Raw genomic sequence first — 18,530 nt, 5'->3', positions numbered from 1 at the left:
TCTTAGCCAGTGATGGAAAAGGGACAAGGATAGGAACTGGACCTGTGATGTCATTCATTACAAAGGGTACTTCCAGGTGAATAAACTCCTTCTTTCAAAACAGATGGGCACCTCCTCAGAAATGTATTCATCTTGGAGAGTTACCAAGGGCACAGAATTGTTATATGGCTCAGCCAAACACGGAAATGTGTTTTGCATGACTGCTCATGTAAAATCTATAGCAAATTGCTTGCCTTCTCAAGGAGGGGGGAGGGGATGAAGAGAAGGAGAGAATTTGGAACTCAACAGTTTAAAAAATGAATGTTAAAAATTGTTTTTACATGTAATTGAAAAAAAATTAAATTTTTCAAAATGGCACAGCCAGTGTGATTGAGAGAAGGAAACTGAACTCAGGTCTTCCTGGTTCTAAGGACAGTTAGCCATGGCACCACACTACCTGTCAATGACTCTGGGGGGGAGGGGAGGAACTTGACCTAGGATTTCCACATCGAAGAAACCTCTAGGTGAGGGGAATCCCTCTACATGTGCAAGTAGACAGTCCTCCAGAATTGCTAAGAGCTCTGAGAAGTGAGGTGAAGTCACTTGCCCAAAGATCCCATAGCCAGCATGTGTCAGGCCCACATTTGTTCTGTGTGGGCCAAGAAGACTTAGTCTAAATCTACCTGACTTCAAGGCCACCTCTTTATCCACTACACTAAGCTGCCTCTCTATGAGATATACATGTGTCAAAAATATTTATTTTATGCAGTGATTTTTCCATTAAGAGAAGACAAATGAATTTCCTCTACCTTATTCTAAAATATCTTCTACCCTGGGTCCTCAAGCACTGGGGGAACGTCAAAGTGTTTCAAACCCAAAAGGTTTCCCTAGATGAAAAGACTCCTAGAACCTAAGATAAAGAAGGGACTCAGAGGGGACTGATAGTCCAAGCCACAACTAAACAAGGACTACCCACCTCTACATCATCCCCAACAGGTGGTCAGCCAGATTTTTTTTTGAAAGGCTTCCAATGAGGAAGAAAATGATACCTCCCAAGGCACCCCATTCCGCTTCTGGACAGCTTTAATTGTTAGGACATTTCCCTTATGTCAAACCCAAATTTGCGCCTTTGTAACTCACTCACTGCTCTACAGAGTTTTGCTCTACAGGGCATACAGAATAAATCTGACCCTTTTCCTATGTGACAGTCTTTCAAATACTTGAAAATAACAATCATGTGCCCCCTAAGTCTTCTCTTCTCCTATCTAAACACACCCAGTTTCTTTACTCAACCTTTATGGGACACAGCCCTCCAGTGTCCTGGTTGCCCTCCTTCAGGTGCTCTTCAGATTATCAACAGCCTCCCTAAACTATGGTTCCTAGAGCTGAACAGAGCATAACATCTTCCATGGCCTGGACATTATGTATCTCCTAATGCTGCTTAAGATTACATTAGCTGTTGACTTATTCTGAGCTCTTAGCTCATCTAAAAAACCCCAAATCTCTTGCTGATGAACTTTAACTTCACCACCCCAACTTGAGAAATTGATTTTTGGGTCCTAGATGTAAGACTTTACATTTATCACTATTAACTTTTATTTTATGTAAGATTCTGTCCCATCAAGTGTTTTAGTCCCATCAATTTTTTTCTTTAATCCTAATGCTATTATCTAAGTCCACAACCTTTCCAGCTTTGTATCATCTTACAGTGCTAGTGATATTTTGATAAGTAGGCCATCTAAGACACTGATAATAACGTTAAACAGCATAAAGACCAATCATTCAGTCAATAAGCATTTATTAACTCCTACTATGTGTCAGGTACTGTGCTAAGCACTTTACAATTATTATCTCATTTGATCCTCACAATTCTGGGAGGTAGGTGCTATAATTATACCCATTTTACAGATAAGGAAACTGAAGCTTATGTAGTTTTTCCCAACTCATACATTCCTAGGATCATCGATGCAGAACAGGAAGACATCTTAGAGGTTCTCCTCCAACCTCCACATTTAACAGATAAACTGAGGTACAGAAGTTAAGTAACTTGCCCAATGGCATAGATGTAAGCAGAAGAAGGATTTGAACCTAAGACTTCTAGATCCAAATCCAGATCTCCTTCCACTATCCCACATTAGCAAAAATATTCTCCATGAACCTACCACATCAAGGAGACATAAATAGAGGGAACAACATTCAGAATTTTACCTTCACATCTTTTTTGGTCAACAAGCCGGAAGCCTTCGGGGCATAGGCATTCATACCCTAACTTGAGGTCATTACATATATGTGAGCAGCCACCTTTGTTGTCCAGACATTCATTGGTTCCTGAGCAAAGAAGACACAGTGAAATTCTGGACCCAAGACTCTCTCCTTTGTATGCCCTTGTCATTTCAGATTTTTCTGAACTCTTCCTCACACTCAAGGGTTTCTCAACTCTGCTGGCCTCAAGGCAGGCCTGTGTGTTAAAGGGGAAGGAGCGGTTCTAAGTTCTCTCCACATGTCCACAAATTTTTTTATACAGGTGACTAATCAAGTTAAAACAAACGATAAGGACAACTTTAAAGAGGGAAAGAAGTCATTAGATTGGGTGGGAAGAAGGCAGGCCTGTCATCCTTTAGAATCAGCATCAAGGAAGAAAGTTAAGAATGAATCTACTAGAGTCATCTGGGACTCCTAAATAGATTAAGGACACCCCCGATCCAGGCCTGCATGTTTACCTCAGAGAGAAGGCACCCTCCCCCACACCCTTCAAGTAGACTAGAAGCCCAGCTCTCATTTCCAATCTCTTAATAGCCAAATTCAGGGGTTCTGGTCTTACCACACTCCTTGATGGGTTCATCAGACCAGTCCCGACAGTCTCTGGGTCCATTACACACTTTGTCAAAAGTGATACACTCTCCACTGTGGCATTTAAATTTGTCTGGGCCCTCACACAGTGTTACTATAATCAGTAAAAATGGGAAGAAGAGAAAAAAATACCATTAGGCATAGGGAAGTTGCTGAGACTTGGAAAGTCGTGCATTCATTTTTTCTAAAGTCTTCTCAGTAATAAACCCAATCTCAAAAGAGAGCGCTGCACAGTTGACAGAGAACCAGTCCTGGAATCAAAAACACCTGGGTTCAATTCCCCACTTTCAACATACATTGGCTCTTTAATCCTTGGCGAGACCGACACACTTAACCTCTCATTGCCCCAACAGCTCTCTAAGACTTGAGTGGCAGAACCAATGGTAACCTCATTGGGAGATCCCTGTGTTTATGAAATCACCCATATAAATAAAATAATCAGAACTGCAAAATTCCCTGGCTAAGCACCACTTCCCTCTCCTACCAGTGATGCTCATGTCCAGAACTCCTTTGGAGCAACAGTGTGCTGGGCCTCACCGTTGACACAGCCTATTTCATCGCTCATGTCCTTGCAGTCATATTCCTTGTTGCATTGCCGGCTCCCATGGACACACTCCCCATCATTGCACTGAAACTCATCAGGGCGGCAGGTGGCTTTGACTGAGAACATGAAAGACCAAGCGATAATGTTTTTAAATTGTTATCATCAATGCAGAAATTCCCCAACAGGAGAATGATGTTTTGTTGTCGTTTTTTTAAATCCCCCTTTTTAAGACGGAGCACAGTAACCAGGGAGAGCAGATATTTAGATTAAAAGAAAAAAACTTAGTAGATGTCAGGATATGAGGAGAAACCCTGTTTTCCAGAGCTAAGACCCAGCAAGGAAGCTTGCCCTGAGCTTGGCATAACAACCATCCTTTGCGCTCACCCTCTGGTGTAATCATTGCATTGCTTTGACCAGCACCAGGTGCTCTCTGAGCTCAGACAAGTTCTAGTCATGAAGCCCCACTATGAATCAAACTCGTCACATTGTTGCTGTTACCCTCCATCATCAGGGCTACAGTTCACTGCTCAGCCATTAGTATAAGTAATGAAATCTCCTCACACTGCCTCAAGTCTGAGGGCAGGGCTCTAACAAGCCAAGCTTCCCTCACTTTGAAATTAAATTTTATTTGATTCCTGACTCTCCTGTCTCTAGCCTGCTGTGTTTGGCTCCCACCACCCGCAGGTTAGAGGCCGGTTCCCGTCTGGTTGACAAAAGTAACACTGTAGTCAGAAAAACATCACACCCATTTCAATTCTTTATTTCCATTTCAAAAAACATCAGGCTAGGATGTACTGTGCTGAGTTAAAATATACCTGATAAATTGGGAGGGGGGGGAAGAAGAAAAAGAATCTGAAAAAGAAAGGGGATGGAGGAGGACATTTTTGACTGGCTGTCTGACACTCAGGAGGATGGACTCTTGTTCAAAGAGCCACCCCTCCCAGTGATCCACAAAAGCAAAATGGTTTTCCTCTTTCTTGGACTTTGAGGAAAATAGACCAGTACATGAAAGAGCAGACGTGCGTTCTAAGAGGGGGAGAACCTGTGCTTATACACAATGGGCAGTTTACTTCCTCCAGGAGCAGCTGATAGAGACTTGCAGCAGAAGCACATGGCAAAAGCAGGAGTGGGTTTACAATGAAATTGTGAAGACACAAAGACAAAAAATTCCCACGAGAAAGAAAAGGGAAAATTGTCTAAGAGACCAAAGTGGATGCACAATTGGGGGTTGGATAGATTAATCGTTTGCCACTAAGGTAAAGGAAGAGAAGGAAGGAAGGAATTACTCCCTGACTAGGAAAGAAGGGTCCTGTGTTTCACTTCAAGTAGAGAGGGCCTATTCTTGGTTTCCCTGTGGACAAAACCCAGCAATATTTACAAAGACTGCATTCTGAATGGTGTTAACTTGCATCTGAACTGCAAAAGCTATCTAAAATCAAAGACTTGAAAAGATGGTGGAAGCCTCCAAGAGAAGCAGCTCTCTACACTTCCAGTTCATCTACTGGGGAGAAAAATGGAAGGTCTAAGTGTGGGGGGAAAAAGAAGAAAAAGACTCTGAAAGAGAAAGGGGATGGAGGAGGACATTTTTGACCAACGTCAGGAGGCTGCAGTCTGGAAGAATGTGACACAGAGAAAGATGAAAAGGGACAACTGGCATTACACATCTGAGCCTTCCTGAAGAAAAGGGAGTTGAACCTTCTTTTCAAGGAAAAAGCTGCTGCCTGTTCTCCAAGGAATGAGGATGTGGACTCCCAGGTGGTGTCAGGTAAGAGCCATCCAGTACAGGGCAGGGGAAGAAGAAACCAGTAGTGGTGGTTGGAGATGCTCTGCTCAGGGCCTATTGCTTGTTAAGAAGTCTGTTGTTGGTTTCCTTGGGGCATCTATCTGGAGTGTGACACAGAACCAGGTACTTCAAGACTTGGCCAAGCTGGGATTTCTCAACCTGCTTCTTTCTGATGATTCATTCAGGCGCAAATAATACTGCTAAAATGAAACTAGAAAGCACTGAAAAGGATTATGACATGTTGGCAAGAGACTGAAGACCTCTGAAACACAGATGGTGTTTTTATCACTGCTGCCAATCAAAGGCAGGAATAAAGGCAAGGTAAAGTAAGTTAGCATATGGTTAAGAAGATGGTGTTTGAGAAGAGGATTTGGGTTCCTGGACCATGGCCCATAATATAGGAATGAAAAATTCCTAGCCAGGGATGGACCTCATATTTAATGGTACAGTGGAAAGAGTGTACTTGGAATCAGAGGACCTGGGTTCAAATCTCATTTCTGTCACTTGACAGCTTTGTGACCTTGGGCAAGTCACTTAACTTAGGTCTCAGTTACCTCCACTGAAAAAAAAAAAGAGAGAGAGAGAGAGAGAGAGAGTTGAACTAGATAGATATTCTCTCAGGTTCCTTCCAGCTCTAAATCTATGTTCTATAATAAAAAATGGCTTTAAACTGAAAGAAGTAAACTTTTTACATAGATCCACCAACCTATGAAGGGACTCCTGGAAATTCAGAGTGGAAAAAATCCAAGAAAGGAGCCAGCAGCAAAGCCACGATCTCATATAAATGCACAAAGTATGGATAATAAGGTAAACTAAAAATCCTAATGCCAGAAGGTGAATTTGACATCACAGGTATCAAAGAGACTTTGTTGGCTAACACCCACTATTAGAATATGACTCTGAGGGGCAGCTTGGTGGCGCAGTAGATAGAGCACCGGCCCTGAAGTCAGGAGGACCTGAGTTCAAATCTGGCCTCAGACCAAACACTTGACACTTACTAGCTGTGTGACCCTGGGCAAGTCACTTAACCCCAATTGCCTAAAAAAAAAAAAACAAAAAAAACCCACATCTGTCATTTCCAAACTGGTTAGATAACCTCTTGCTTAGAAGAAAGTACATTATAATATAATAAAAGACTTCAATTTAAAAAAAAAAGAATATGACTCTGGAAGGGTGTACTGTAGTTAAAAGAAAAGGCAAAAGGAATACAAGTGAGGAGGATGGCATATAACTACAGCTATTAAGAAGATGTACTCCCATGAGGAAATTCAGAAACCAGAAGCAGGAAGCACAGTGGAGAACATCTGGGAGATGGTCAACAAAGGGAGAAGCAGAAATGATTATTTTTACTGGGGGATACTACAGACCACTTTGATAAAAAGGAAAAAAAAATAGATGAAGAATTTAGTAATGGATGAGTAAGTGATCTGGGAATGCATCAGTCTGAGCTTTCTCTCTGCCAAAAGCAAAACAGATAACAGTAACTTCTGGACTTGCTTTGATGATCAGTTCTTTCATCAAAAAGGTGGAGGAAATAAGGAAAGGCACTTCTATTCTGGACGTAATTCTCCCCAAATATGAGGAACTGTCTACTGAGGTAGTAGTAATAGGAATCTTGGGAGTATGTGAACCCTCCACTTCAGAGTCCATAAGAGAAAAGGAGAAGGAATCTGGGTCAGTCTGACATATCCCGTAGATTTTAGAAGAGCAGTTTTCAATTAATTCAGAGAAAGAATTAGTAGGATTTCGTAGACAAAAATTCAAGAGAATAAGTCAGCCCAGTCAATGAAGCTCTTACAAATAGATGAGGAAAAAAAGAAAAAAAAAAGAAAAATAGATGAGGAAGTTGATCAGGGGAGTCTCTATTTAATTAGACGATTTCTTTCAATCAACCTGTTGAGATTACAGGACATGCCTTAGAAGATCTAAGAGACATCTCCCCATGGAAGTGAGCATGCCCAATGGCACCCTACTTAGAGGTCATAGACAACTCCTAGGACTGGGACTGTCTCTAAGACGTGGTAAAGGCATAACTACTTGCACCTTGCTGAGAGAACATACAGAACTCCCGATGACTGGCTGTCTGACACTCAGGAGGATGGACTGTTGTTCAAAGAGCCACCCCTCCCGGTGATCCACAAAAGCAAGCTGATTTCCCTCTTTCTTGAACTTTGAGGAAAACAGACCAGTACATGAAAGAGCAGACATGCTTTCTAAAAGGGGGAGAACCTGTGCTCACTCACAATGGGCAGTTTACTTCCTCCAGGAGCAGCCGACAGAGACTTGCAGCAGAAGCACATGGCAGAAGCAGGAGTGGGTTTACATGTAGGTTACAAAGAAGACACAAAGACAAAAAATTCCCATGAGAAAGAAAAGGGAAAATTGTCTAAGAGACAAAGTGGATGCACAGGCATACACAAAGGGAATACAAAGGCAAAAATTAAAACAGTCCCTACCTTTAAGGAACTAACATTTAGATGGAATGTTCTAGTGGACTGTACTTAAGAGAAGGCAGAATCACTATTTTAAAGCAGTGCTTACCCTCAAGGAATCTTACCATGGACATAGGACTTAGACACAAGAATCAATCAAGAGTGACAAATGAGTGATGCATATAATGAGTAATAAAAGTATTTGGGGAGGAATCAAGGAAGATTTCTATGAAGGAGGTGATAAAGAGTTGCAAGCACATTGGGCTAACTGACCCATTTAGTGAATCTCCTCCCCTATCCTTTCCTTACAGCCACTACCCTTTAACTTATAGTTTCCTAAGGCCTTATGACTTTTCATGGAGCCTTAGTAATAAAAAAAAATTCCTACATAAGCCTTCATGTATTTATTACCTCTGTGATCTTGGGGAAGCAATTTCACTTCCCTAAAAAAGCTTATTAAACTATGAGAGACTGGACTGGAGGATCTTTAAGGTTCCTTCCAATTCTAAACAAATCCTATGTTTCTAAATGGTCCTTGAAAGTTGAGAAGAGAACTCAAGACCATTGGAGAGAAGAAAGAAAAGGCATTCCAGAGCAGGGGACCAAGAAAGGAGACCAGAGGCAGTAACAGTCATGAGGGGAGGGGAAACAATCAGATGACTAGTCTGGCTGGATAAATGGACAGTGCTTATTGTGGATGTACAGGTAGAAGGATAGAATGGGGAAGACCTTCAGTGCTAGGCTGAAGAGTAGATTTTGCCCTGTAGGCATTGGAGATTTGTTAAGCAGTGTAATGACAGGATGGTAAACTGCATTGGAAGAAAAGATGCCAATTATCTATGGGAAATTAAGTTTCTGGGGACGTACCACAGCCCTCCTCATCAGACTTGTCTTTGCAGTCATAACTCCCATCACACTTCCAGCTCATGTGGATACACTCCCCACTGCTACAGTGGAACTCCAGAGAAGAGCAAGGCTTGGATTCCTTCACCAAGTTGTGTCCTCCACAGTTGTCAAGCCATTCATCAGAGCCATCACTACAGTCCTGGTCGCCATCACAGGCCCATAGCTTGGGGATACATACAGTGTTGTTGCACTGGAATGTTTCTGGATTGCAAGTGGGGTCTGGACAATTCAGCTCATCACTTCCATCCTCACAGTCCTGGTCGGTATCACAGACAAAATCCTGGGAGATGCAGTTTCCATTATGGCATTGGAACTGGTCTTGGGCACATGTCTTAGGGGCTAGGAGAGAAGGAAATCAGGTGATTTTCAAGCATATCTGCTTGCCTCAAATACCTCTTACAACAGAACCCTTTGGCTGTTACATGAATGAATTTTCTAATCTCATAATTGAACATAATTGGGTCATAAATGAGTCAGGCAGCAACCAGCATTTATTAGGAAGTTACTATGGACTCAGTATTGGAGTAGACGCCTTGGGGACAAATGAATTAGTACAGGTACAAGTACTGTGCCTTATCCCAAGAAGCCTGCATCCTGGATGGAGAGACAGGATTTATACACTTGAAATAATTAGGGGATGGGTACACAAAGGTATGCAATAAAGTTGTGAAGCCCTCAACCAATAAGCATTTATTAAATATTTACTATGTATGCCAAGCACCATCCTAAGTGCTAAAAATACTACCCCCCCCCTGAAAAAAAAGAAAAAAGAAAAAAAGGTATGGAAGTGCTATAGTCTCTGTCGGGGAAGGGAGAACACCCACTGATGAAATCTGATATGTGGTGAGACACTTAAGTACTGCTCAGAAAAGGGGGAGATGAGTGGGAGATGGAAAGGGGGCAAAAAAGGAAGAGGTGGGACTGAAACATAGAGGGCCCTGAAGAACGGGCAGAATTTGGATTTATGAATGGAGAAGAGAAGGGAAGGTGTTTCAGGAAGGAAATGACTAAGGGTAGTAGTGCTGGAGAGTTGAGGAGGAAGTGATACTAAACAGGTCATCGGGTAAATTCCCAAATAGTCAAAGTTGATGATTTCTGAGACACCAATTGTCACTGTATCACAGAGACTGCGGTATTCTCGAAAACCACACTAGATTTTAATCAGCTAACATCTGAGGTCTGAAGTTAGCTCTCATGGCTCTAGCAAGTCCTTACAAGAGCCCTCTAAATCACACCCACCCTGCTCAGCACCTTTCTATACTTACGGCAATCTCGTTCATCTGAACCATTCTCGCAATCGGTTTGGGAGTCACATTTCCAGGACAAGGGAATGCAGCGATTAATGCGGCCACCACAGCTGAACTCCCCAAGTTTGCATGTCACAGACGCTACGACAAATGGCAACAACCTTCTTTTAAACAGCAAAAGAGCAGGACTAAGAGGCTGCCTGGGGTAGTGGGTGGGGACAGAACCTCTGCACTAGAGTCCTGGCTCAGCCATTTAGGAATCATGACTTTGGGCAATTCTTCTTCCTCTTCTTAAGCCTCAACTTCCTCATGTGTAAAATGGGGGAAGGGGTGCCTAATGATGAGCCCTTCTGGCTTTATGATGGAAAAGCAGTATGATGGAGTATTAAGAAGGATGTACTTAGGGTGGGAAGACCCTAAGTTTGAATCACATCCTAGATACCGGCTGTGTGAACAAGGAAAAGTCCCTTAACCTCTCTCAAAGCCTCAGCTGTCTCCTCTGTGAAATGGGAACAACGGCCCTGTCTCATAAGGTTGTGGTGAAGAAAACACTCTAACTTTGTAACCTCACTACAGAAATGAGAGTCATCGTGACAGGGATCCCACAAGCTCAACTAATAGCATTCCTGACGTGGCTGTTGTGAGGTGAGCATCTTGTAAACTATCCAGAGTATGACATAAGTGTAAGGAATTAGTACTGCTAGTGAAGGTGGTGCAGTACAGGTGGCTCTCAAACCCCACCTCTGCCATATACCGAAGCTGTGGGACTCAGTGACCCAGGCAACACTGTAATATTGTAAGTGGCAGAGCAGGTACCTATCTATATCTATGGAGGGGGATTCCCACAACGATGGACTCATGAGTCTAGACAAAAAACAAATACAAAAAACCCCAAAACCAACCAAGCCCCCCCAAAAAGATGTATAATTAGTTTAATCGCTTTCCTTTTTAAGGTAAAAAATATATACTTTCAAAAGAAAACACCCAATTGTTATTTTATGAGACAAAATGGTTCCAAGCTATTTTGGGGTAGCATCATTTGGCTGAACTAATTAGTTCACATTTAACGAACAGACTGCTCTTCAAGACAGCCAGGTCTATACATGTACCCATAGTCCACTCGCACATTCCCAATTCCTAACAGAGATTAATCACTGACAGCCCTTAACTCCCTTAAATCTTCTTTTCTGTTTTTCTCCATCATAGTGAGATCATATGTTTTAGACCGAGCAAGATTCTCACAACAACCCAGTGAAGAGTTGCTATTATTATCCCCATTTTACCTGGAATCCACAGACCCCTGTAGACTCCAGGGGGGGTCAGTCAATTTGGAAGGAAAAAAAATCATCTCTGTTTTCAGTAACTTCTAACTAAAACATAGCATTTCCTTGGATTATGAATTTTCAAAAACAAACATTCTTCTGATGAGGTTTCCATGGACTTCACCAGACTGCCAAAGGGATTTATGACACAAAAGAGGCTAAGACCCCCCTGTTTTAGAAGGTCAAAGGTGACTTACAGCAGGTCTCCAGGGTTTCATCAGATCCATCCCCACACTCAGCAGTGCCATCGCAGACCCACTTATAGGAGATACACCTTCCATCTAGGCACTGGAATTCATTCCTCCCACATTTGTACACTGCAACAAAAAAAAGACAAGAGGGGAAGACAGGAGATGAACTAAAAGCTTGACAAGTGGCCTACGGCAATCAGCACAGCCAGAAATAATTGAACTAAAAGAAGAATTGCTAAATAGATAAAGAAGACTGCTAAATAACAAAACTAATAACAAACTCAAGTATCATTAACTCAAGTACCATTAACTAGCATTACCATTAATTTAACTGGCTGGCCAAAGTACCCAGACTGTGTTGTTCAGCTGGGTTGCAATCTGAGGATTATTCTCAACTATTGCTGAAATTATAGAATTGGGTCTGGGACAGGGGGTCCCAGAGCTCCATATAATAAAGAAGGACTCTCAACACAAAGAAATTAAAGAGAATAGTAAAGAATTAAAGAGGAAAGTAAAGAAAGTGGCATACACATACACAAGTAAGTAAATTCATAGTCTCTAACCTCTTACTTGGTTTGTGACTATCCAAACAGGAAAAATCAAGTGGATGAATCTCTATTGTCCAAACTATGATAGGCACTTGGATATAAAGTTCACCTATCACTAATATTTTGAACAAATGAGTTGTACCTTAATTCCTGCCACATAGTAGGCATTTAATATACTCTTGCTGACTTGCCCTAGATTTGAATAGGAAAGTAAGAGTGAGATTGCCTTTGGGAAACCGCAAAGTTCTTTTAATTAACCCAAGCTTCTCTCTGAAACCTATATTTTTAAAAACCAGTATTCTTCTGGTGATATCCTATGACTGTGCATCATATGAAGCCAGTTTTCCAAAGAATCATTGCTGAGAAAACCCAAACAATGGAGAGATATCAAGGAAGGAAAGCATCAGAGAAATGTATGGTTGGAAAAAAAAATGAGAACAAAACAACAATTGGTGAACGAATGACCCAACTGATGGATTTATTGATAAGATGCACACCATAAAGAGCCCAGGAAAAACTGGGTGAAGCACCCTAGTAATGTTGAGTTCTTTGGTGGCTTTATGAGAAGACATGGACAAGATAAGAGCCATATAGGATAGGTAGGCAAGGATAGGCTTTGACCTGCTAGAGAGAATACTCATATTGATGAGAACACAGATCCATCAGGGTACTGAAGTGGGAACTTCTTTAATTATCTATGTAATATGGCGTATGATGGTTGTGTTGGTGTCTGACTCCCCCACGCTACGTCCTACCCACTAAACTGTGGGCTCCATGAGCATAAAGACTCTGTTTTAGCTATCAAAAAAAGAAAACTTCCCACAGACAAAAGGAGGAAATTCTCAAGCATGGTCAGCACTTGATACATATTTGTTAACCCAAACTGAATTAGAGCTAAGATTAAAGGAGAAATCACGTACAATCTAGGGGTGGATGTTATGGAAATGGGCAAGAATTAGAGATACTCATGTAGTTCACCTCAAGTCAGTCAATTATTAAATGCTTATTATGTGCCAAAGCACTATGTTAAGCCTTGGGGGTACAAAGCAAGACAAAAACATGGTTCCTGCCTTCAGGAAGCTCACGTTCTAATGGGAAAGACAACAAGGAAAAAAACAAAATGTACATACATACAAGATATATATAGTGATGTGGAAGTAAGTCTTGTATAAGTTGAAGACAAGAGTGAATTTTCAACTGGGCTGTCATCCCTTTTACTAAACTATGAGTGACATTTGTTCCTGTCCAAATGTAGTCCTTGCCATCTGCCCCCCAACTACTCCCGTCAGCAACTTCTGCTTGGGGGTATTTCACAACTCAGCAATGGTGGCCATGTATGTGCCTTAGATGCAAGGGTATAAAGTCACATAAGCAGCAGAGAGCTTTTTCCAAGCTCATCTGAAAACAGAAGCAGTCAACAAGCCTGGTGGCAATGGCTCACAATGCCCATTTTCTTGACTGGCCAAAGAATCAGCAACAGGTCCATCCAGATTACAAAAGGCCTAGGAACACTGGCTACCAAACTTGCCCCTGATTCATGGCCAAGCTGCTCACCTGGCTCTGAGTGAGCATGCCATTAGCTAATGAGAGTTAGTACACATATGGAACTCCAAGGTTTGCATAGCCCTTTACATCCGTTATCTCATTAGATACTCACTACAGCCCTGTGAAATGGGCTTGCTATTTTTATCCCCATTTTACAGATGAGGAAACTGAGGCTCAGAGCAGGTTAAATGATTTACCCCGGGTCACACAGCTAGTAAATGTTTGAAGCAGGATTTGAACTGCAGGATATCAAAGAATTAGAGCTGGAGAGAATATTGCAGACATCTAGTCCAATCCCTTCTTTTGCAGATGAGGAAACTAAAGCACAAAGGGACAGTGACTTACCCAAGGTGACACAGGTAACAAGTGACAGAGCCTGGATTTGAGCCCAGGTTCTGTGACCCCAAATTCTTTGGTTGACCCTTGGTTCTGCTTACTTCCATCACTCAATAGTGGGTCACAGTTGGGGTTGGTGGGGGTGTGGCTGGCAAGACTGTCCTTCCATCTATTAGGTGAGTAACTGGAGATGGAATTCCAGCCTAGAGCCTCTGACTCCTAATCCAGCCCTCTTCACACCCTAATAGCATGAAAGCTGGAGGGGCCATAGAAACCATCTATTCCAACCTCTTTGTTTTGTAGATAAGGAAAACTGAGGCTTGTTTTATATTCCACCAACAGACTCAATGCCTCCTGGTCCCTCCCAAAGACTAGGGCTTTTTCTAAAGAGTTTCCCAAGACAGTTTATGGGAGATGTGCTTACGGAATCTGCAAATATTCTTTCAATTCAATTGAAACCGTTTATTCAGGCTCCTTTTTGGGCAGTCAGTGTATTCGAAGTACTTCAATAAATGTTTTTTGAATTGAATTGAATCCTATGTGCTCGGTATTGAGGGGCGCAAAAAATGTAGGTTCCTGATCTCTGAAAGTGTCCATTTAACAGGGAAGAAGAGAAGAAAAGTAAGAGAATTATTGGAAGTACTAAACTGATAGACAGTATTTTGTCTTTATTTAACTATATTCGTGTTATAACTGTCCCATTGCAACCCTCCCCCTATACCACACTCTCTGGCTTGGCTAAGTATAATTTGGAGAACAGCTGAAACTATGTTTGGCCAGGTAGGGTAAGGCCAAACAATGAAGGCTCCTGAATGCCAGGCAAAGGGCTTTCACTTGAGGAAGGATCAAAGAAAGCAAGATTCAGGAATAATTAGAGGGAGGACAGAATGGATCAGCTAGGGAAGGCTGTTACAACATCCCAGCAAATGCTAGGACAAATGGAAGAAGCCCGTAGAAAGATGAATTGACATCGAGAGGGTGACTGGAGACATTTCCAAGAGTTAGAAGGAGAAAGGTATCATGGTGTAATGGACAGTGCTGGAATATGAATCAGGAAGACCTGGGTTCAAACCCTGTCTCAGATATTTACTAGCTGTGCGACCCTGGGTAAATTACTGTCCAAGCTTCAGTTTCTTCATCTGAATGATGAAGAGTTGGGCTACTTGGCTTCTGAGATCCCCCCAACTCTAAATTTTTATTCCTAAAGGTCTTGTCAAGTGAACCAGAAAATTGGTTGGGAAGAAAACAAATTGGGTTTTGGACAGATTCTGTGATGTTAGACTGTACAAACTAGTGTTTCATAGTGGAAAGAATGCTGGGTTCAAATCCCAGCTCTGACTCTTCCTAGCTATTGAGACCACGGGTAAGTCCTTTTGCAAACTTTTTCTTCTTTCATGACATAACTAATATGGAAATATGTTTTATATGATCATATATATAGTTTATATCAAATGACTTATTGTCGTAGGGAGTGGGAAAGAAGGAGAAAATTTGGAACTCAAAATTTTATAAAAAATGAATGTTAAATATTTCCTTTACATGTGATTGGAAAAAATAAAATAATATTAAATAAAATATTGTATAAAATAATGAAATGCAAGCTATCATCATTCTTATTATTTCACAGATAAGAAATTAGGCTGCATCAAGATGAAATGACCTGGCCTAAATAACTCCTGAAGGATCAGAACCAGGATTAAAAGCCCCTAGTTTCCAGAACTTGTCCACTGGTATTTGTTGCAAGCTGTTACAAGGTTCAAATTGAATGACTTAGTTTATTAATCACTCTGGGGGATAGGACTGAAGAAGAGCTGTGAGGTCCCTCCCAGCAGAAACATTCCACACGTCAGAAACTTTGGACTGTTCCAGGACAGGAAGTCCTGAGCAAGGACATTTCTCATGCTTTGTCACCAAAGGAGGAGCTAAAATCACCCCACAGACTCAGAGGCTCAGGTCAGCCCTTCCTGTCTGAGAATGAAGAGGAAGCACTGAACTTGGTAGAACCCGTCCATCTTTTTTACAACATTTGAACAAGAATGTGTCAAGTAAACAAAACCTCCATAAGGAGAATTTGCCTGGGGCATGGGGGAGACAAGCATTTATTAAGTGCCTATGTATGCCAGTGATATCTGGGAGATAGGAAAGTATGATTGATTTTGTTGTTTGTCCAGTGTTCCTGAAGAAGACCATGACATCAGGGAGGTGAGCCATGACATGCAAGCGAATTGGATTTAAGTGAGGGAGAGCTGTGCAAGGTCACCAGCCTCACTTGCACCTCCGGAGCCATCTGGGTCCAGTGGCAAGAGTATGGAGAAGAGAAAGGAAGAAGGGGAATTTCTCTCCCATCTACCTACCCAACTTAGGAGGACATTTTTCAGTCTAGCCATAGTATTGATGCCAGATAACTTGCTATTAGGATAGTCTAGACAATAATAAGGGCTTGATCTGATCAGGGGAAGATGAAGGGTCAGAGATAAAGTAGAAGTGATAAGAGTAGCAAGACAGAGCAAATAAGGGTTTGTAGAGAGTAAGGGAAGGAGAGAAAAGAGGGAAAGATTACTCAGAGGTGGTGGCCTCCAATGTCATCAGATGTTTATGTTGCAAGCAGATCTCAGTCTTCATATTTTAACAATTTCAATACAGAAAAGTTTATTAATAAGATGACATTATAGCTGAAATGTTATCAATCAAACTAGGCTGAAGACTTCACTTGGACTTCAGAGGACCTGGGTTAGATACTGGCTCCCTCACTGTGATGTTGAGAGGGAAGGAATAAGCATTTATTAAGTGCCAGGCCCTGTGCTAGGTGCTTTTTTTACAAGTATATTCTCATTCAAACCTCAAAACAACCCTTCATTGTTCAGTTGTGTCCACTGTGACCCCATTTGGGGTTTTCTTGACAGAGATACTGAAATGGTTTGCCATTTCCTTCTCCAGCTCATTTTACAGATGAGGAAAACTGAGGTAAACAGGGTTGAATGCCCGGGGTCACACAGCTAGTAAGTGTCTAAGGTTGGATGCGAATGCTGGTTTTCTTAATTCCAGATCCAGTGCTCTATCCACTGCACCACCATGCCCCTCTTGGACAAGTTGCTCCATTTCCCTGGACCTCAGTTTCTTTAATTGTAAAATGGGAAGTGGGATTGGCCTAGAACACCTCTAAAGTTCCTTCAAGCTCTAAATCTCTGATATCCTCAGTATGTCAGATACCACTGAACTCACCACCGAGTAGGGAAGGATGAATGGGTGGGTCCTAGCCCACTATCATTCGACCCCCAAGTGTGCCTGGATAATTTTTGAAAAAGGGGAACCAAGAGAGAACACGTAACGGTGCTAGGAGAGCACTTCTCTTAACTGGCCAACAACAAAAAAAGGGCAAAACAAATGTCTCATGCATAACAGGTGAAAAAAAAACAAAACACAACTTCTGAATTTCTGCTTTTTTACCCCCATGCAAATGAAGTGGTAACTGCTTTCTATGACTTTTCCTCCTCCTTCACCACTACCACCCACCAAAGCAAATTAAGAGATTTTGATGTAGTTTCCTAAACATGTGGTGAGCCAGACATGGAATCAAGCATCTCTTCTGACTTATACTGGCTGTGTGCCCAAGGCAACCCACTTAGCTTCCTGGAACTCTACAGGACCCCAAGTGATAGAGCAGCTGCCCATGGAGGGCAATGCCTTCATCTAGGACACACTAAACCAATGAAGTCACAGGTCTCCCCCATTCCCCACCACCAAGGGGGCAACTTCCAAACAAATTCTCAGATTTTGGTATATGTTTTGGAGAAGGGCAGCTAGGTGGCAAAGTGGATAGAGCACCAGTACTGAAGTCAGGAGGACCTGAGTTCAAATCGGGCTTCAGACACTTGACACTAGCTGTGTGACCCTGGGCAAGTCACTTAATGCTGACTGCCTCACCCCCCCCCCAAAAAATGTTTTGGACAGAAAGCTTGAGTCTCCAGTTTTTCCTAGCATCAGTCTTTTTGTCTTTTTTCTCTCCCTTCCACCACCTTTCTCTTTCTCTTCCCCTTCCTCTCTTTTCCTCTTCTCTCCCTTTCTCTCTCTCCCTCCATCTCCTCCTTCTCTCTTTCTCTCTCTCTCCATCCCTTCTCTGGTCATCGATGGCAATGCCCCACACTAACTGATTACTTCCACAATCTCTTAGCAACTGTCAACTCACCTGAAAAATAGAAGCTATTAGCAAGCTTAATGTACACTTTGGATGAATTTCAAGGGCCTCCAGCTACATCTGGACCACTAGGGAATGTGCTAGAGGCTCAACGGTGAAAACCAACTATACCTTAGCCTAATCTCCACTTGGGGGAAAACACACCCTAGAATTATTGTTGGATTTTTAGGATCATATTTTTAGAGCTGGAAGGTACCTTAAAGGCAGCTTGTTTTCTAGCCTAGTGATAGACCAAGCAAGTAAATACAAAGTATTCAAAAGGGAATAGGGGGAGGAGGGGTAGAGAAGAGAGGAGAGGAAATCTGAGACCTACTCCTATCCCTTAACTTTGCTAACTTAACGCTGCTAAGAGGTTAAGGGGGTTCTCTCTGAAGATCTGACTAGAATAAACTTACAAAGTGCTCTAAGACTTAACAGGGAAGTTCTCTGATTTGCCTAGGTATAGGTGATCTGTGAAGGGATTTAGCTGAATACTGAAAAAATACCCATTAGTGGCTTTTGATCAAGAGTAACCATCATCATGTCCAACATGGATGGGCACTCACTGAATTTCCCCAGAAATGCCCAGGACTGCCATTCCCACACAAAGTGTTGGTTATCCTTATGGGTCATCTGCCTGAAAGCAGAGACAAAGAACAGGTGAGGAGGCATT

General features: G+C 42.1%; 1 protein-coding gene across 2 annotated transcripts in view; it reads right to left on the bottom strand.

Annotated features, from left to right (window-relative positions):
• LDLR (low density lipoprotein receptor) overlaps nt 1-18,530 on the bottom strand; it is a 36,099-nt gene that overhangs the window by 13,897 nt on the left and 3,672 nt on the right. For both annotated transcript variants that reach the window (XM_027850876.1, XM_027850875.1), the window contains exons 2-7: nt 11,261-11,380; nt 9,760-9,882; nt 8,456-8,833; nt 3,367-3,489; nt 2,801-2,923; nt 2,188-2,307 (exon numbers count right to left, since the gene is read on the bottom strand). In XM_027850876.1, coding sequence (XP_027706677.1) covers nt 2,188-2,307; nt 2,801-2,923; nt 3,367-3,489; nt 8,456-8,833; nt 9,760-9,882; nt 11,261-11,380 — 987 coding nt within the window. The remainder of the gene's footprint in view (nt 1-2,187; nt 2,308-2,800; nt 2,924-3,366; nt 3,490-8,455; nt 8,834-9,759; nt 9,883-11,260; nt 11,381-18,530) is intronic.

Source organism: Vombatus ursinus, unplaced genomic scaffold, assembly GCF_900497805.2.
Source record: "Vombatus ursinus unplaced genomic scaffold, bare-nosed wombat genome assembly UNPS02009173.1, whole genome shotgun sequence".
NCBI classification, from domain to species: Eukaryota; Metazoa; Chordata; class Mammalia; order Diprotodontia; family Vombatidae; genus Vombatus; species Vombatus ursinus.
Note: the sequence above shows the minus strand (reverse complement) of the source record. Positions and strands in the feature narration are given on the sequence as shown.